Consider the following 20,706-nt stretch of genomic DNA (forward strand, 5'->3'; position numbering starts at 1 on the left):
CTGCAAGACAGAAAACTATGCAGTGGAATCTACAGGACAGAGAGATAATGTTCTAATTATTAATAAAAACACCTCCTCCAATGACCTGACCATAAGGCCTAAAATTCCCATGTTGTTCACTTTTTCAAGTAAGTCACTGATGGCCTTCAGTCCAAAAGTCAATGCTACAGGGAAATTAACTATTAGCAGCTGTTATGCCATCACTAGATTACTTTCTCAGAAAGCGCTTTGAAGCGGGGCCTTGAAGGACTGAGCCACAGGACAGGTAAGTTTTGTACAGGAAAAGAATTGGCAGAGGGTGCAGGGTGTGGCTCAGAGGGCAGGCCTCAGCGCATACCACTGTGGGAGCCAGGAAACTTAAAGACACTGGATGCCCAGCAACAGTCAGGGGGATGGAAGATGGGAGGAAGGAAAGATTGAAAAAGTAATCAAGACCAGCTTCATAACTGGCTTAGAATTTGCCTTCTTCTGTTATGCCTAACAATTCCCGTCATCATAATATCAGAGTAACCACGTGCTCATTCGGTCTTTTTTTTTTTCTCCCTCACTCCGTCACCAGCGCTGGAACGCAGTGGTGTGATCTCGGTTCACTGCAACCTCTGCCTCCCAGGTTCCAGAGATTCTTGTGCCTCGGCCTCCCAAGCTGGGATTACAGGTGTGCACCACCACGCCCGGCTAATTTTTGTATTTTAGTAGAGACAGGGTTTCGCCACGATGACCAGGCTGGTCTCAAACTCCTGGCCTCGAGTGATCCGCCTGCCTCTGCCTCCCAAAGTGCTGACATGACAGGCATGAGCCACCACATCCAGCCTCATTTGGTCTTTATACTCAGCAGGCATCAGAACACCAAGTGCAACATAGCTCAGCATGATGCATGGTGCCCCTGAACCTTAAAAGGACCCTCTTAGAACAGGACCTATCATATTTTCTTTGTTCAGAATTATGCATGTCATAGGTTCAGAAAAATATGAAAATATCCAGGTTCAGATAGACTATACGTGAACTCCATCTCTAGAAATGCATACAAATGTCCAAAATGAGTGCCAGGATGAGCCTTAGGGTGGGGAGCTGTCCTCTTTCCATCACTGCTGTCATCTGAGGGCCCCACTGTGTTTTCAATAGGTCTAAAATAAATATATAATGGTATCCCAGTATTGTTTTCCTGCTTCCTAACTGGTTCCTACCTCCAGTCTCCACACAAAAAGCCTGAGTGATCCTTTTAAAATATGTCAGATCATAAGCAAAACCTTTTAACGGATTCCCATTCCACTTAGGATGAAATCCAAAGCCCATGCCTTGGCCCACAAAGTCACACATATTGTGGTTTCTCTGACCTCACCTCCTTCCTGCACTTTCACCCCTCACTGTGCCCCAGCCTGGCTGCCCTTCTCACATTTCTCCAGCATCCCCAGTGCAGTCCTGCCTCAGGGCCTTTGCACTTGCTATTCTCTGCCTGGAATATTCTTCCCCCCTACCCCCCAGTGAACTGCATGGCTCAGTTCTTCATTATGTTAGGTTGGTGCAAAATTGTAATTACTTTTGTGATTATATTTAGGTCTATGCTCAATTGTCACCTTATCACCACTTCACATAAAATGGGATCTCCCTTCCCCGCTACCCCTGACCACTTTCCTTTTTCCTCTGATTTGCTTTTCTTCATGGGATATAACAGTCTCTTCTTTAGCTCACAGCATTTCAAGGTACCTGACACATTATGTTTATATTTTTTAGTGTATTTGTTTATTTTCTAACTTTCTCTAAGTATCATAGCCTTCAGGAAAGCAAGGACTTTAAACCATAGATGAGAGTTTTGAGGCCAACCCATTGCCATGCTGAAATAGATAAGGCATAAAATGAGGAAGACCTCAACAAGGCTGGTGGCTGTAGGTCTGGGGAAGAAACACATGCACAAGCACAGACTTTGGAAAGGAAGAAAACATAAGATCTGGGGACAGACTGGATAAGAGGCAAGAGGGGGCTGGGCACGGTGGCTGATGCCTGTAATCTCAGCACTTTGGAAGGCCGAGGTGGGCAGATCACTTGAGGTCAGGAGTTTGAGACCAGCCTGTCCAACATGGTGAAACCCTGTCTCTACTAAAAATACAAAAGTTAGCTGAACATGGTGGTGTGCACCTGTAATCACAGCTACTCGGGAGGCTGAGGCAGGAGAATCACTTGAACCTGGGAAGCAGAGGTTGCAGTGAGCCAAGATCACGCCACTGCACTCCAGCCTGGGTGACAGAGTGAGACTCTGTCTCAAACAAAACAAAACAAACAAACAAACAAAAAAAAAAAGCAAGAGGGAGAGGGTGCAGAGAGGTTTGAAGTTTTAAGCCCAGGATCTGAAACCATCCTGTCCAATATGGTGGCCACTAGCCACACTTGGCCACAGAGCACTTGAAATGTGGTTAGTCTCTGAATTGAGAGGTGCTGTAAGTGTGAAGTAAACACTTCCAAAGCCTGAGTAAGAGAAAGAATGTGTGCAGAATATCACAGTGATTCAAACATTGATTACATGTTGAAATAACATTTTGGATCTGCTGAGTTAAATATATTATTAAAATTGATTTCACCCATTTCTTTATATTTGTGTTAATCTGGCAACTAGAAAATTTTAAATTGCATATGCACCCTGCACTGTATTTCTGTTGGAGAGGCCTGGTCTAGAATATAAACAATGGTACCATTTGCAGAAAGAAGAAAGCAAAGAAGAGGAGGGCCTAGTCTTAGTAACATGCAGGAGGCTAGTGTGAGGCCCTCCCCTCCCCTTCCCCAAAACTTTGAAATATGGGAAATAAAACTGGCTTTTGGGAGTTGGGGTGGGGAATAAATAATCATGTAATAGTTCACAGCTGAGATATGCAACAGAACCTTAAAAAGCTAGAATAGTTTCCAGTGCAAGAGAGTGGGACCAGAACCTGCCAGAGTGTACGCAGGTATGTATTTATTTATTTAGAGATGGGGTCTCACTATGTTACCCAGGCTGGTTTCCAACTCCTTGGCTCAAGTGATCCTTCCACCTCAGCCTCCCAAAGTGCTAGGATTATAGGCAGGAGACACCACACCCGTCCCAGAATGTATTTATATAGTTACAGAAAAATATGCAGGGGGCATCGGTCAGCAACGGAGAATGGTAAAAAGGATCTCATCAAAGGCAAACATGGGAGTGCCTATCAAAGCACTGTCCAGGGAGTCCATGTCTGTGCAGACTGTCTTATTCTGATGCCGGTAAGCAGAAGACCCCAATAACTGGAGTGACCATCTAATTTACTGTACCCCTGTAATCCCAGCACTTTGGGAGGCTGAGGTGGACAGATTAGTTGAGGCCAAGAGTTTGAGACCAACCTGGCCAACATGGTGAAACCTCATCTCTACTAAAAAACACAAAAATAGGCCGGGTGCAGTGGCTCACACCTGTAATCCCAGCACTTTGGGAAGCTGAGGCAGGCAAATCATGAGGTCAGGAGTTCGAGATCAGCCTGACCAACATGGTGAAACCCCATCTCTACTAAAAATACAAAAATTAGCCAGGCATGGTGGCACATGCCTGTAGTCCCAGCTACTCAGGAGGCTGAGGCACAAGAATCACTTGAACATGGGAGGCGGAGGTTGCAGTGAGCCGAGACTGCGCCACTGCACTCCAGCCTGGGTGACAGAGCGAGACTCCGTCTCAAAAAAAAAAAAAACTTTGGTCTCTTGTGAACTTGGTTAGTTTGAGTTGGTAACATAAGACTGGGTCTAAGTCTACAAGGCCAAAGTCCAGATCCAGGGCTAGGGTGAATTTATTAATACTAAGGTCCTTCTGTCCCACGGGGAGCTGTTGGGGAAGTCTCCCAACTTTACCCAGTGGTCAACCCTCGGTGTCACCACAGGCACCACCGTGACCCTTCCCCATGTGAAAGGAAAGAGGCAGTAAGGCAAGGATTAAGGTCTGTTTAGGTCTGTTGGGATTAAAAGGCGAAGGAGACATTACAATGGAAATGGGGCTGAAAGTAAAACTTGAATGAGATGTGTATGGGCCACAAATAACCAGAAGAAGTGATCTGGGTTGTATGCATTATCACTACAGTTCAGATAAACTACCAGAGGTAGGAAGTGCAGTTAATCAAGAAGTTGCGGGCATGTGAACAGCCTTCACTCTAAGTGCCAAGTTTGATAGACTAGTGGTGGCTCGGTGTTTGCAGCTTTTTAGGAAAAAAGTAGTCAGTGGGAAAAAGCGCTGTGATGGATTAGCCACATCTGTTATTGGCTCAGAAGGGAGCAGGGCATGGAATTAAAGCACATTTATATTGGAAGGATTATGTTATTAAAGATGTGTCTCTTCAACAAAATAAACAACAGTGAGATAGTAATACATAAAATGAGAAAAACAGGTGAAAACAACTTACTTATTTTGTCCAATTGTCTCAAAATCTTTCACAATAATCCCAAGGGAAGATGAAAAGTCCAGTGGTATACCCCTCAAGTCAAACTCCAAAATCTGTTCACAGAAAGGTTTTGAAAAAAAAAAAAAAAGGCTGTTAAAGGAGCAGAGATTATACTAAGATGCACCAGTTACCACATGGTGGGTCATTATTTTCACCAATGACAGTCTTTTGAAGTTAGGCAGAAATGATTAAATTCTAAACCTTAAGGCAGCTGAGGGGGTGGGAAGGCAAACCAGATGTTGACTTGGAGGACCTGTAGACAACTCCTGGCTTCCTGCTTTCTAGGTTCTGTGGCTTCAGCCGGGTCACCACACACCCCTGCCTCATACTCAAGAGCTGGACTCAACACCTACCACAACTGCTGAAAGAATAAAATGCAGAGTGTATGTGAAAACATTTTCTTCAATGGCTAGTTTTAAATTATCTGCTCTTCTTAATCATACTACTATCAAACAAAGAAGATGAATAATCTAAGAAAACATTTTCTAAAATGCCTCTCATTTTAAGTTCCACCATGGTAGGTCAACGCTGTAATACACTGACCTTTCTGAGTCTCTCATTTTAATGCAGTAGGTTGCTTGCTAATGACAAATGTAAAAAAAAAAAAAGATTGATAAAGCGTCACTGATGCCTTTGATTGATTAGGTAATACATGAATTAAATAAATTAAATGATGACTTGATCCTCCTTGTAGTGGGCTTAGAATGGAAGGAAAGCTTGTTTCAGAACTTCTTAAAAAATTATTTTCAGAACTTTAAAAAAAAAAACCAAGTTCTCAGTCTCCTCAGTAGCTGGGGATTACAGGTGCACACCACCATGCCTAGCTAATTTTTCTTTTTTTTTTTTTTTTTTTGAGACAGAGTCTTGCTCTGTTGCCCAGGCTAAAGTGCAGTGGCACAATTTCAGCTCACTGCAACCTCTGCTTCCTGGGTTCAAGCGATTCTCCTGTCTCAGCCTCCTGAATAGCTGGGATTACAGGAGCCTACCAACATGCCCGGCTAATTTGTGTATTTTTAGTAGAGATGGGGTTTCACCAGGTTGGCCAGGTTGGTCTTGAACTCCTGACCTCGTGATCCACCCGCCTCGACCTTCCAAAGTGCTGGGATTACAGGTGTGAGCCACCGTACCTGGCCAATTTTTGTATTTTTAATAGACATAGGGTTTCACCATGTTGGCCAGGCTGGTCTCGAACTCCTGATCTCATGTGATCCACCCATCTTGGCCTCCCAAAGTGCTGGGATTACAGGCATGTGCCACCACACCTGGCCTCAGAGCTTCTATTAGAACACGCCCAGGTTGGGAATGGTGGCTCATACCTGTAACTCCAGCACTTTGGGAGGCTGAGGCAAGGAGTTCAAGACCAGCCTGGGCAACATAGTAAGATTCTATCTGTATGAAAAATTTAAAAATCAGCAGAGCGAGGTGGTGTGTGCCTGTAGTCCCAGCTGCTTGGGAGGCTGAGGCGGGAGGATCACTTGAGCCCAGTTAGTTATGGCTGCAGTTAGTTATGACTGTGCCATTACACTCTAGCCTGGGTGACAGAGCAAGACCCTGTCTCAAAAAAGAAAACAAGAGCCGGATGCAGTGGCTCACGCCTGTAATCCCAGCACTTTGGGAGGTCAAGGCAGGTGGATCACCTGAGATCAGGAGTTCGAGACCAGCCTGACCAACATGGTGAAATCCCATCTCTACTAAAAATACAAAATTAGCCAGGCGTAGTGGCACATGCCTGTAATCCCAGTTACTTGGGAGGCTGAGGCAGGAGACTCACTTGAACCCGGGAGGTGGAAGTTGCAGTGAGCCGGGATCGCACCATTGCACTCAAGCCTGGGCAACAAGAGCAAAACTCCATCTCAAAAGAAAAAAGAAAAAAAAGAACACACCCGCCACCAGCAATCCCAGTGGATTTGGGGTTGACATTTCATTTGTGTTTGGTTTCAATTATATAACAGTTTACTTGATAAGTACATCTGGAATACGAAAGGAAAGGGAAAAAAAATGTTGGAAACAAAATGGAATAAGATGGCTGATTCCCTGCAGAGGACATGGCAACTCACAGGAGAGCACCTCTCTCTCTGCCCTTGGTCATGTGGCTTGATCTCAAATATAGAGACGAGTTGGGATGATTCAAAATCTGAAGTAGGAAGCACTCTCACATAAATGTTTACTCTTAGAGCTCTGTGTCAGGTACTAGGAATCCGCAGCGACCAACCCAAGGGGTCTCTTGCTCTCATGGAGCTTGTAGTCCAGCTGACTGTGTTCTGGGTTCTGGAGAAATTACAGATAAGTGGAATTCCCTCTCAACCTGCCTGAGACCTACCGGGCGTTTCAGAAAGGCACTAAAAAGGCTGGTCCAGTGGCTCACGCCTGTAATCTCAGCACTTTGGGAGGCCAAGATGGGAAAATGGCTTGAGCCCAGGAACTCAAGACCAGCCTGGGCAACATAGCAGGATGTAATCTCTACAAACGTTTTTTAAAATTAGCTGGGCATGGTGGCTTATACCTGTAGTCCCAGCTATTCAGGAGGCTAAAGCAGGGGGATCGTTTGGGCCCGGGAGATCGAGGCTGCAGTAAGATGTGATTGCACCACTGCACTCCAGTCTGGGTGATAAAGCGAGACCCTGTCTTTTTTTAATTTAAAAAAAAAAAAAAAAAAAAAGGCCAGGCGCGGTGGCTCACGCCTGTAATCCCAGCCCTTTGGGAGGCCGAGGCAAGCAGATCACGAACCATCCTGGCTAACACGGTGAAACCCCGTCTCTACTAAAAATACAAAAACTTAGCCGGGCGTGGTGGCGAGCGCCTGTAGTCCCAGCTCCTTGGGAGGCTGAGGCAGGAGAATGGTGAGAACTCAGGAGGCGGAGCTTGCGGTGAGCCAAGATCTCGCCACTGTACTTCGGCCTGGGCAACATAGTGAGACTCCGTCTCAAAAATAAATAAGTAAATAAAAAATAAAAAACGCCAGGCTTGGTGACTTACACGTGTAATCCCAGCACTTTGGGAGGCCAAGTGGGTGGATCACCTGAGGTCGAGACTTCGAGACCAGCCTGATCAACATGGAGAAACCCTGTTTCTACTAAAAATACAAAATTAGTTGGGCGTGGTGGCACATGCCTGTAATCCCAGCTACTCAGGAGGCTGAGGCAGGAGAATCGCTTGAACCGGGGAGGCGGAGGTTGCGGTGAGCAACCTGCACTCCAGCCTGGGCAACAAGAGTGAAACTCTGTCTCAATCCCCCCCCAAAAACAAACAAACAAACAAAAAAACCAAGGCATTAAAAAGTTTTTTGTTTCACTTCATTCAAGGATAAAAGGTCTAGCCAGGCGCAATGGCTTACACCTGTAATCCCAGCACTTTGGAAGGCTGAAGCAGGTGGATCACTGGAGCTCAGTAGTTCAAGACCAACCTGGGCAACACAGCAAAAGCCCATCTCTACAAAAAAACTTAGTTGGGGTGTGGTGCGTGCTTGTGGTCCCAGCTACTCAGGAGGCTGAGGTGGGAGGATCACCTGAGCCCAGGAATTCAAGGCAGTATTGAGCTTTAATCATGCCACTGCACTCCAACCTGAGGGAGACTCTGTCTCAAAATAAAAATTAAAAAAAAAAAAAAAAAAAAGGTAAGGGTCTAGTCCGTATCTTACAGAGATTGAAACTAGTTGGGAGAGAAAGATGGGTGGGTGGAGGGGAGCTTTCATGGCCTGGTGACTTGGTGAAAATAACAAAGACATTCATTACTGCTCTTGTCCAGGGAGGTTTGACTCAGCTTTTGAAAAACACAATGGAGCTGGCCATCAACTATTAAAAAGTTAAAGTTTCATGAATAATTGGGTGGTTTAAAAAAATGAGAGAGAGAGAGTAGGAAAATCCTATTCTGTGGGAAGAATTAAATTGTTTCACATATTTGTGAAAATATTAAACACTGAAACACTTCTAAAATAGATATAAGGTCAACAGCTGGGGGAGGTAAATAAGTTATATATCTTCAGTAGAATATTACACAGTCATTAAAATACTTTTGAATTGAATGATATGGGCATATGCTCAGGATATAATAGTAAGAAAGTGTAGGAGAGGAGGCTGAGGCAGGAGAATGGCGTAAACCCGGGAGGCGGAGCTTGCAGTGAGCTGAGATCCGGCCACTGCACTCCAGCCCGGGCTACAGAGCAAGACTCCGTCTCAAAAAAAAAAAAAAAGAAAGTGTAGGAGAGGAAATCATTTGCTATATGATGCTAGTTTGTGTATCAGATGTCAGATTTTATTAAATACATTCCTCCAATAAACACTTGGTGATACATCACAGATGTTAATAGTAGGTGCCTCTACACAGTGGGACCCAAGTTAATTTTTTAATGATTAACTGAAGTTTCCAAAAATTTCCACATGAAGTATATTGGACATCGCTTTTATCAACATAAAAACAATATATGTCATTACCCAGCTAGACACACAGAGAATCATGTGATATACTCTTGATTTGTCACATGCAGATATGTTTTTAATTATGAGGCCTTCCTTCTGAGACTCTGGAGATGATCTAATCCCATCCTTGCTCTACACATGTGCCCCAGATATGCAGTGTAAGTGGACCAAGCCCACATAGCAAGCTCATGGCGGTGCCTGGTAAGAACTCAACTCCCTTGCCAGTCCAGGCTTCCCTCGCCATGCCACTGCTGTACAGAAGATGGTCGCTGGTAAGCTACTGTCCTTGAACTGCTCTCTTGGTGAACACAAAGGGAAATGGAGTGGGTGGGGGTGAAATGTAGAGATTCTCCTTCCAAAGGGAAGAGATAACCTCTTACCCAAAGAGAGGACAAGCAGAGATAACTTATCTATTAAAACAAAGTTGAAAAAATGATGAAGTCACCTCATTCCAGACAGGGTTCAATTCATTATCAACTTTCTTTGTTTTCTTTTTCTCATCTGCAAAAGAGATAAAGGAAGAGACAGCAATCATTTATAAAAAATTAAAGAGCATGGACCATTCATTTATTCTAAGAACATTACCCAAAGGCCTACTTGCGCCCACATTTCCCCATTCATCTGCTTAGGATGGAGGTTTACCTGAATCACAGTTTTCCAAATGAAATGGCCTTTTCTGGTCTACAAGATTTTCCCATCTCCAGGTCTACATGGAGTTGAGGGATGTGATGTTCTGCCCTTCCCTCACCAAGGCTACCCAGAGCCTCTGCATCTCCGGCTTGCTGTAGAAAGAAGCCAACAAAGCTAACCTCTGAGATGCTGATATTGCTATTTTATAGGCAAGGATATTGAGGCTCAAAGAGTTAAGACATTTATCTGAGCTCACACCTGGCAGTGGTGCCCTGCTTTAAACCTGGAATTTCAGCTTTGAAGCTCATGCTGCTTCTGAGTGTGCTAAGACGCCAGCACAGCTCCAGCATCAAGCTGGACTCCCTCCCATAGGCTTCGGTACAAGGTCATAAGCAGATGAACACTTTCTAGGACTCGCAGATAATTTGGGGCTTCCTTTTCTCTGAGGCCATCTTTTCTGCAGACATAAGATCTTTCTTCTCTGTGTCTGAGCCTGGACAGTACCCCACCTGGATGAGCACGCGAGTAATTCAACTTTAAGCAAGTACTTAAAGTTTCCTTGTAGCAATGTCCAAAGAGCAGAGGCTTCTCTTGGGTCCCCAAGTCCTCAAATACCTACCCAAATAAAAGCTAATCTTTGCGCACAAAATACTTTGTAAGCATTATCTCATCTAACCTTTTTTTTTTTTTTTCGAGACAGGGTCTCATGCTGTCGCCCAGGCTGGAGTACAGCGGCACTATTTCAGCTCACTGCAACCTCTGCCTCCCGGCTCAAGCGATCCTCCCACCTCCAGCTCCCCATGTAGTTGGGACCACAGGTGCACACACCACGCCCAGCTAATTTTTCTGCTTGTTTTTTCAGTAGAGATGGGCTTTTGCCATGTTGTCCAGGCTGGTCTCAAACCCCCAGTTCAAGTGATCCACCTGCCTCAGCCTCCCAAAGTGCTGGGATTACAGGTGTGAGCCACTGCGCCCGGCCTTCATCTAATCTTAAAAGCCTGGGAGGAGCCAGGTGAGGTGGTGTGGTGCATGCTTGTAGTCCCAGCACTTATGGAGGCCAAGGTGGGAGGATTGCTTGAGCCTAGGAGTTCAAGACCAGCGTAGGCAACATAATGAAACCCCATCTCTACAAAAATACAATTAGCTCTGTGTGGTGGCACATGCCTATAGTTCCAGCTACTCAGGAGGCTGAGGTGGGAGGATCCCTTGAGCCCAGGAGGTCAAGGCTGCAGTGAGCCAAGATCATACCCCTGCACTCCAGCCTGGGAAACAAAGCAAGACCCTGTCCAAAAAATAAAAATAAAATAAAAAGTAAAAACCCTAGGAGGTAAGTAATTACTATTTTCATCCCCCTTTCACAGCTAAGGAAACTGAGAAGCTGAGTAACATTCAAAGTCACCCAGTTGGTTGGGTGCGGTGGCTCACACCTGTAATCCCAACACTTTGGGGGGCTGAGGCGGGCAGATCACTTGAGGTCAGGAGTTTGAGACCAGCCTGGCCAACATGGTGAAACCCCATTTCTACTGAAAATACAAAAATTAGTCAGACATGGTGGCGGGTGCCTGTAATCCCAGCTACTCGGGAGGCTGAGGCAGGAGAATCACTTGAACCCAGGAGGCAGAGGTTGCAGTAAGCCGAGATCGTGCCACTGCACTCCTGCCTAAGGGATGGAGCGAGACTCAGTCTCAAAACAAAAAACAAGTAAGTCACCCAGTTAATAAATGGTCCTGCTAGGATTTGAGACCCAGGCAGTCTCACATTGGTGGCCATACTTTGAATCACTCCTCAGCCTTTGCTTCTCCTTTACTGCTGTGGAATGTAGGAGGTAGTGGGTTTTGTTTAGCTAATGTCACATTGCTTTGGCTCCCAGCACACAGCTGCCTGTGGGACTAACCACCTCATTCTTCCAAGACCTCAGCATAGTAAGGCTGTGAGTCATGGCCCTCACTCTGCTAAGCATTAACTTTTCCACTTGAGAGGGCAACACACAGCCCAATGGTTTCCCTTCCTAAGCTTCAGCATGACACTACTTGTCGGCTTGTGCCCAGACCTATCCTGGCTGGTTCTGCCTGTGCTCTCTCTATGTGACCTACACAGCCCCTCACTGCATCTGACTCTGAGGTCCCCTAGAAGCTGTCCTGAAACTTCCCCTCCCACACTTCCATTTTGACCCCACCCATCCCTCTCCTTCTCTAACAGAAACTCCCAATCCTCCTCTCTGGTTACAGTATAATAAAGTGCTCTTGAGAGAAAGAGGAGACATGCAAAGAATTTTTAACTTAAATAGAACTGGACAAAATGGTTTCTATGTGTAATTGTAGCTGCTCCCTCTACAGAATCATCTCTAGGTGCCAGGCTGTGCATTCTACCGCAGTGTCTCTAACCATTGAGACAATTCTTCGAGGTAAACGTGGTCATTCCCCTTTCTCAGCCAAGAAAATGGAGAGTAGTTAACCTGCCTTCGATCACAAAACTAATAAGGAAACAGAGCCAGATTTTGAACTACATCCCTCTGGCTCCAAACTCTGTGTGTGTGCATGTTTGCCACCAGACCACAGTGCCTTATTGGAAGCTGTCGGAAATGCTGGATAATGAAGATGCATAAATATAACATGTGTGACGGGCTTGGCATCTTGGAAAATGTCCGTAAGGAAGTTCATGGTCACTTTCCAGGGTATCCTGAAACTCTCCAAGATTATTTGCTCTCATACACAAAATATTGCATCTGTGAATTTTCTTGGAGGAAAGAGCTCATTGTTCTCATCAGATTCTCAAATGTGTTAGTGACCTTGAAAAAGGTTAGGAATCCCTGCATTCAACAAGCATGAAATAGTTCCACCAATCTCCCTCTACCTTACCACTACCCCTGCTCCCATAACCGGGGCTTGGGGGGTGGAGAACTGAGTCACAAAGGAGTGGATCTGGATCCTGAGACCATGGCAGTCCTTCAAGAGAGAAGATAGGCGATTCCAAGAAGTCCCAGCAAGAAGGGAAAGCAAGGAGAAGGCAGCAAATAGTGCGATAGAAACTGAGCACCCGGGCTTGGGGTAGGATTTGCATCACTGAAAGATGGCACTGAAGCAAAATTCAAGTCTCCAAGTCCCCAAGACTCCAACCAGGGAGCCAAGGCAGGGACAAGGGCTCCAGGTAGATCACAGAAAAAAACAGCACTTGTCAACATGAAGCGAGTCCCAAACCTGGTTCCTGACCTGGGAAACAGAGTGCATGGAAGACTCGCTGCAAGCTACCTTGACGCCGAGCCTGGGACCACGGATCCTCTCTGCCCTCAGGAGGGACAGGATTGTTCCAGAGTCAGCAGATGGGGAGTGTGAAAAGATTCATTTGTTCATTCATTCATTCACAAACATTTATTAAGCATCCATGGCGTGCCAGTAACAGGAAACAGAAGAGTGTAAGATAGTTCTTAGTCTTAAAAAGTTCCGCAGGCTGGCCGGACATGGTGGCTCAAGCCTGTAATCCTAGCACTTTGGGAGGCCGAGACGGGTGGATTGCCAGAGCTCAGGAGTTCGAGACCAGCCTGGGCAACATGGTGAAACTCTGTCTCTACTAAAATACAAAAAACATTAGCCAGGCATGGCAGTGGACACCTGTAGTCCCAGCCACTCAGGAGGCTGAGGCAGGAGAATTGCTTGAACCCAGGAGGCAGAAGTTGCAGTGAGCCGAGATCGAGCCACTGCACCCTAGCCTGGGTGACAGAGCGAAACCCCATCTCCAAAAAAAAAAAAAAAAAAAGTTCTACAGGCCAAGTGCAGTGGCTCACGCCTGTAATCCCAGCACTTTGGGAGGCTGAGGCAGGAGGATCACCTGAGGCCAGGAGTTCGAGACCAGCCTGGCCAACCTGGTGAAACCCCATCTCTACAAAAACCACAAAATTTAGCCATGCATGGTGGTGGGCACCTGTAATCCCAGATACTCGGGTGACTGAGGCAGGAGAATTCCTTGATCCTGGGAGGCGGAAGTTGCAGTGAGCCCAGATCGTGCCATTGCACTCCAGCCTGGCAACAAAAGCAAAACTCCATCAAAAAAGAAAAGAAAGAAAAGAAAAGAAAAGAAAAGAAAAGAAATAGCAAAAATCTCCACCATGCTCCTGCCTGTCTCATTCTCATCCTGAAGTTCCTTCCTGCCTGTCAGAGGGGGAATAAACAGAAATAATGACTGGTCAGCTCAGGCCAAGAGACCTCAGAGCTTAGCCCACAGAAATGGTTCACTGAGTGAGTTCTTCCGCAAACATTAGTCAGCTCCTTCATTCTTCCACCCAACAAATGTTTGTGAAATGGTGCTTGCCAGGCACTGAGCTGAGCACTATAGGAGACACAAAAATACCCAAGACATGGTTCCTGCCCTCAAGGGGTCTAGTGGGGAGGGGAAATGTGGCTATAGGGGACTGATAGAGAAAGGACTACAGTTGCTATCAGAGGGGTATCGATGCACAGGCAAATTCAGAGGAAAGAAAGATGACTTCAGGCTGTGTGCACAGAAGCAGAGGCTGAACTAGATGAGAATTCGAGGACAATGAGGGGTTGGAAATGTGGCGCCAGAAGACTAGCTCACTCCAGTAGATGCAATAGGGTGGGTGGATCAGGCATGGAGGAGGGAGAACCAGTTACGTCACATCTGGGGACACTCCAGGACCCAACTGGCTGGAACCAAAGAGTGTAGAAGTGGGTAGGGGGCAACTGGGCTTTGTGGGAAGGTTATGGTCTCACTGTGAAGCCTCAAGTACCAGGCTAAGCTTCATTTGGCCGATATAAGTACTTAAAGGTGGAGGGTATTAGAAACTGGATTTTATGACTTCAAAAAGTTTATAACCCATGAGGAAAATCCAAGTGGCCCAACAATTCTCCCATCGCATGTTCCTGAACACACGATTCAATTGTGTGTTGAAAACAAAGGGGAATGGCTGAGTCCAGGCAGATGCCAGTTGACCACAGACCAGGTGGAGCTATTCAACCAGAACTTCCTGCAGCTCCTGGCACTCACCGTGTGAGGCTGATGCTAACGGTACTACCCCTAGGGGACGCTCACTGCGGGCTGGGCATTGCTAAGCCCCCCACCTTTTTTTTTTTGAGTTAGAGTCTCACTCTGTCATCTAGGCTGGAGTGCAGTGGCGCGATCTTGGCTCACTACAGTCTCTCTCCTGCCTCAGCCTCCTGAGTAGCTAGGATTACAGGTGTGTACCACCACGCCCAGCTCATTTTTATATTTCTAGTAGAGACTGGGTTTCCCTATATTGGCCAGGCTAGTCTCCAACTCCTGACCTCAAGTGATCTGCTCACCTTGGCCTCCCAAAGTGCTGGGATTACAGGCGTGAGCCACCGCGCCCGGGCTGCTATGCCCTTCACATGCCCTTCACATGCATCATTTCATTGAATCCTCCTGGCAAGCCTATGAGGTAGGCGCTGTTATTATCCTCAGTTTGCAGACAAGCAAAGAGAGCCCCAAAATGCTTAGGTAATTTGCCAAAGATCACAGGGCTAGGACGAAGTCTTCTAACCAGGTCTAGTATGACTCCTGAGCCCATGCATTTAACCACTGCACCTCCCATTTCCCTAGCTAACAAGGAAAAACTAAGCGGCTGGCATTGGCTCCTACCCTTCTGGAGAAACCCAGCTCAATCTCTTCCAAGAAGGAGGCTCTGATGTTTTTCAAAATGTGTATATGTTATCTTTTATTGAAAACCTATTCTCACACATAAACACATCAGGCCAAAAAAAGAAAGTAGTTAAATTATTTTTCTTATCAACAGCCAGTCACATATTTATATTAGTCAATTATTTGATTCTACCTCTTTAAAAAAAAAAAAAGGTTAAAACTGCAGGCACTGAACAGCAGATTGAATAACAGGAAACTCCCTCTCCTTTCTCCACATTACCTATCCCCCAACCTGGCTTCAGCATCTAATTTTATGAAGATGACTGTTTCTTCCTATGGAAAGAAATCAAATACTTTCAGCCCAGAACATAACAACTGACTCAAATGCAGGGCACACTCTGAGTGTGCTCAAGGGCTCAAGTCATTCTTCGGGACATTTCCTGTTTTCCGATTAGCTACGCCTGCCTCTCACTCAGTTCTGCGGAGGTCACCACTGCAGTAATTAACCCCAATGCCAGCCTCCGAACAAGGTTTCCAGGAGAACTGAACAGCTCTCTTAGTCAAACCGCCCGCCCTCCTGCACAGAACCATTTCCTTTGCTTTTCACTTACCAGCCAGTGTGTCAGACCCTTAATGAAAATGCCTGGCCCAGTGTGGTGCTCACACCTGTAATCCCAACACTTTGGAAGGCCAAGGCCAGAGGATCGCTTGAGTACAGGAGTTCAAGACCAGCCTGGGCAACATAGTGAGACTTTGTCTCTACAAAATATCTTTTTTTTTTTTTCAAATGAGAGGGAATCTCACTCTGTCACCCAGGATCTAGTGTAGTGGTGCAATCTCGGCTCACTGCAACCTCCGCCTCCTGGGTTCAAGTGATTCTTCTGCCCCAGCCTGCCGAGTAGCTGAGAGTACAGGCACCCACCACCACATCCGGCTAATTTTGTATTTTAGTAGAGGCGGGGGTTTCACCATTTTGGTAGGGCTGGTCTCGAACTCCTGACCTCAAATGATCCACCCATCTCGGCCTCCCAGTGCTGGGATTACAGGCGTGAGTTACCATGCCCGGCCCATCTCTACAAAATATTTAAAAATGAACCAGGCATACTGGCATGCACCAGTTACTGAATAGTCCCAGCTACTCAGGAGGCTGAGGTGGGAGGATTGCTTGCGCTTGGGAGGTCAAGGCTGCAGTGGCCATACCCCTGCACTTCATCCTGGGTGACAGAGCAAGACCCTGTCTCAAAAAAAAAAAAAAAAAAAAAAAAAGGCCTGAAAGACATCAGGACTCCTGAGACTGACTTGCTACATCTGTGCCAGTGGTCAGCTGGGATGGTTCATTTTATGTGTCAAGTTGGCTAGGCTATGGTGTGTAGTTGTTTGGTCAAAAATAAGTCCAGATGGGCTGGGCGCGGTGGCTCACGCCTGTAATCCCAGCACTTTGGGAGGCCGAGGCGGGCGGATCACAAGGTCAGGAGATCGAGACCACGGTGAAACCACATCTCTACTAAAAATACAAAAAATTAGCCGGGCGCGGTTGTGGGCACCTGTAGTCCCAGCTACTCGGGAGGCTGAGGCAGGAGAATGGCGTGAACCCGGGAGGCGGAGCTTGCAGTGAGCCGAGATCGCGCCACTGCACTCCAGCCTGGGCAACAGAGCAAGACTCTGTCTCAAAAAAATAAATAAATAAATAAATAAGTCCAGATGTTGCTGTAGAGATATTTTGTAGATGTGATAAACATTTACACCTGGTTGACTTTAAGTAAAGCAAAATTACCCTCTATAATTTAGATGGGCCTCATCCAAACAGTTGAAGGTCTTAAGAGCAAAAACTGGTTTCCTGGAGAAGAAATTCTGCCTCTAGACTCGAACGTAGAAACCCTGCCTGAGTTTCTAAGCTGTGGAATTCAGACTGGAGATTGCAACATCAACTTTTATGTGAATTTCCAGCTTGCTGGCCCGCCCTGCAAATTTCAGACTTGATAGCCCCCACAACTGCATGAGCCAGTTCCTTAAAATCTCTCTTTCTGTCTCTACACAAACACATGCACACACATCCCATTGCTTCTGCTGCTCTGGAGAATTCTGACTAGTCCAACCAATAACACTAGGTGCCCACGGAAGTAACATGATGGTAACACATTTGAAATGCTTCCGAATACACACCATCTCACTGATCCTAAAAATCCTGCAGGGAAAAGCACAGATGTCGGCCCAGCCCCTCTGACTGGACTTGCACATCTGTGACGTCTCTTCCTTTGAGCTGTCATCTTGGGAAAATACAAGGCTGAACCCTCAAGCTCAGAGTCCCTCATATATAAACTGATGCATTCAGGTGAGATAGATAATCTCGAAGTTTTCCCCCAGACTTATGGAACATAAGCTTTATGATGTGCTCCCAAGTCCTGAACAGTTAGATTGCTGTGTTTTTCTGAAATGGCCTCAGGAAAAGTGAGGGAGCTGTCTACAAAAGCTCCCTGAGTAACTCAGCTCTTCAGTAGACAAAATAGAACAATAAGATCTCTAGGTTCAGCCAGGAGTCTACATTTGATCTCCCATTCAGAAATACTTCTTCACCTTTTCTAGGTCTTGGAGTCATGCCTCCTTTCTTTTGAGATATATAAAGCCCCAAATGAATTCATCTGCCATTGTGCCTAACATTTCACACACCCCTAAACCACACCCATACATGGCTAGCACTTATTATTAAGTGCTCTGAACGGAGTCACTGTTCCCAGTACTTCCCATGGATTCTCTTACTTAATCTTCACAACTCTAACAGATAAGTTCTATTATGGTCATTCCCAGTTACAGAGGAAGAAACCAAGACACAGAGAGGTTAAGCAACTTATTAGAGGTCACACAGCTAGTAAGTGATGGAGCTGGGATTCAAACCCTGGTCAAAAGAGACAAACAGCAATTAGTTTCCAGAGTTGGAGGATTAAGACCAGAGGGTGATGCCTTGAAGGCTGAGACTATGTATTATTAATATTGTTATTCCCCCTACAATGCCTACTACGTAGTAATTTCTCCATGACTGGAGTAAATTGGACTTCATAAGTTCATATAAGTATGATTACTAGGGCTGCTTTAATGACTAAATGAAAGAATGAATACAAAGTGCCCAGCCCAGGGCCTGGCACACAGTAAGACTAATAAATGAAAACTATCAGATGATTTCCTTCCTTCCTTCCTTCCTTCCTTCCTTCCTTCCTTCCTTCCTTCCTTCCTTCCTTCCCTCCCTCCCTCCCTCCCTCCCTCCCTCCCTCCCTCCTTCCTTCCTTCCTTCCTTCTTTCTTTCTTTCGGCTGGAGTGCAATGGTACAATCTCGCCTCACTGCAACCTCCACCTCTCGGATTCAAGCCGTTCTCCTGCCTCCCAAGTAGCAGGGACTACAGGCATGCGCCAACATGCCTGTCTACTTTTTGTATTTTGAGTAGAGATGGGGTTTTACCATGTTGGCCAGGCTGGTCTTGAACTCCTGACCTCGGGTGATCCACCCACCTCGGCCTCCCAAAGTGCTGGGATTACAGGCATGAGCCACCGTGCCCAGCTAGATGATTTCTTATTACAACACCAGGGCAGCCTCCTTGCATTCCCCCAGGGTGTTCCCAGGCTGTGGAGCCCCGGAGGGCAGGGCCCCTGTGACTGGAGGAAGTGCCCGGTGAGGCTGGGACCGCCCTGGTGGAATATTTCTTCCACATGGCTCCATTCCAGGCCTCTGAGGTTCCCTGGGGCAGCTGGCATGTGAGCAGTGACTGCTCCTCCCTGGCAGGCAGCCTGGCAGCCACCAGGAGCCAGCTAATTTCTACTATCAACAAGGGGCAGAGAAGGTTCTGAGAAAGGCCGGCAGAGACGCCTCTGTCCTCAGGACTTGAGAGACACCTGGGGGAGCACAGGGACACAGGGCCCATCAGGTGGACCTCTCTCCGGGAGTGTCGCTGACTTTGGCTTTTCAACCCTGGCTGCCCTATCGTTCCAGGAAGATGCTGCCAAACAGGTTCTAGGAGAAAGGCACTTTGGGCAAGTGGAAACGGTGATACAAAGCGACGCTGTTTGGGACATTTCTGCAACAGTCACGGATATCACTGATAAACAGAAATGCCCCAGCAAAAAGGAAGGCGGGGTGACTGCTCCCCTCTCCACTCCCAGTGCCCCACTGGCCTCTGGAAATGACCTTTCAGACGTACAGGCTCTTGAATCAAACCCACATTTTCCAAGGGAGTTGCAGTGAAATCCAGTCCGTTTGAATGACTCAGCCAGAATCTGCTTCCTAAAAGCTGATGCTGGGGCGTGGTCATGTCCCAGCTCTGCTCACTGCCAGGGCTGCCGGGAAGGGTGCCCAGGAGGGCCAGGCACCCGGCTTGACTGCCTTAGTGTTTGTGTTGTGTGCTGGGCATATTAAACACGTTCACGCCTGTTCCCTACAAGGGAGGCTGGGGGCAGTGCTCACATCTGTAATCCTAGCACTTTGGGAGGCCAGAGGTGGGAGATGGCTTGAGCCCAGGAGTTTGAGACCTTCCTGGGCAACATAGTGAGACTCCATCTTTACAAACAATTAAAAAATTAGCCTGGTATGGTGGCTTGCACCTGTGGTCCCAATTACTCACCTCAGGAGGCTGAGGTGGGAGGATCACTTGAGCCCTAGAGATCAAGGCTGCAGTGGGCCATGGCCTGGGTGACAGAGCAAGACCCTGTCTCAAAAAAACAAACAAACAACAACAACAAAAATAGAAGATACGAGTACACTCATTTTACAGATAAGGAAACTGAGGATCAAGGTTGTTAACTGACTTGCCCAAGATCATGGAGCCAGTAAGTAGCAGAGCTGAGCTTGAGCCCAAGTCAGCCTTGTTTTCAAACCTGTGCTCTTAACTGCCACTGCAGGCAGAGGGTGCCAGGTGACCTGTCACTTTTTCAGACCTTCCAGTGGTGTAAACTTGGTCTACTTACTCCAACTCTTCATATCTAGACTTCTTCATTAATAAAGATTGGTATCTAATGCCCAGGAATAATAGCTACCATCTATAGGGCTCACCATCTGCCAGGCCCTCTTCTAAGGGCTTTGTAAATGTTATCTATTATTATTATGATCCTTATTCAAAGCACAAGAAAGTTAAGTAGCTTGTCCAGGATTACCTGCTAGTAAGAAACAAAGCCAGAATTTGAATATAGGTCTTCTGGCTCTGGAGCCACTCAACCTATTTCTGACTGGTGTATTTCTGAGACATAATTTGCTAGAGAATGAATGAAGTCTCAGGTATTCAGCAAATACACTTCAAACCCAGCTAAGGAGGTAGGGCCTACAGGGCCTCTCAAGGCCCAAGTGTCCTCTAAAAAGGAGATACAAAAGCCCACCTGGTAGAATTGCAGCAAGGGTCAAATGAGAAGACACACATGCCCAGGACACAGGGGACATTACCATGTGTTGGATCAGAACTATCAACTGCTTCCTTCAGGCAAGCTTTGGGAGGATCCGGTCCTCTGCCCTTCCCCCATCCAAGAGATGGTATCAACAGAAAACAAAATAGTCACTTCAAACAACTTTGAAAACAAATGCAAAGCGCTGAGTCAAAAATCTTGATAATTAGGTCCTATCCTTCCCAGGCAAATAATTTCCAGTT

General features: G+C 46.5%; 1 protein-coding gene across 8 annotated transcripts in view; it reads right to left on the bottom strand.

The window, feature by feature from the left end:
• MYOF (myoferlin) overlaps positions 1-20,706 on the bottom strand; it is a 173,319-nt gene that overhangs the window by 138,278 nt on the left and 14,335 nt on the right. For 7 of the 8 annotated variants that reach the window (XM_077946808.1, XM_077946806.1, XM_015147703.3 and 4 more), the window contains exons 2-3: positions 9,288-9,343; positions 4,389-4,480 (exon numbers count right to left, since the gene is read on the bottom strand). Coding sequence is in view for 6 of the 8 variants with exons in the window: in XM_077946806.1 (XP_077802932.1) it covers positions 4,389-4,480; positions 9,288-9,343 (148 nt within the window). In the remaining 2 variants the exon portion in view is untranslated. Of the gene's footprint in view, positions 1-4,388; positions 4,481-9,287; positions 9,344-19,692; positions 19,777-20,706 lie in introns of all 8 variants that reach the window. The other variant, XM_077946807.1, reaches the window with a different exon arrangement.

Source organism: Macaca mulatta, chromosome 9 (assembly GCF_049350105.2).
Source record: "Macaca mulatta isolate MMU2019108-1 chromosome 9, T2T-MMU8v2.0, whole genome shotgun sequence".
NCBI classification, from domain to species: Eukaryota; Metazoa; Chordata; class Mammalia; order Primates; family Cercopithecidae; genus Macaca; species Macaca mulatta.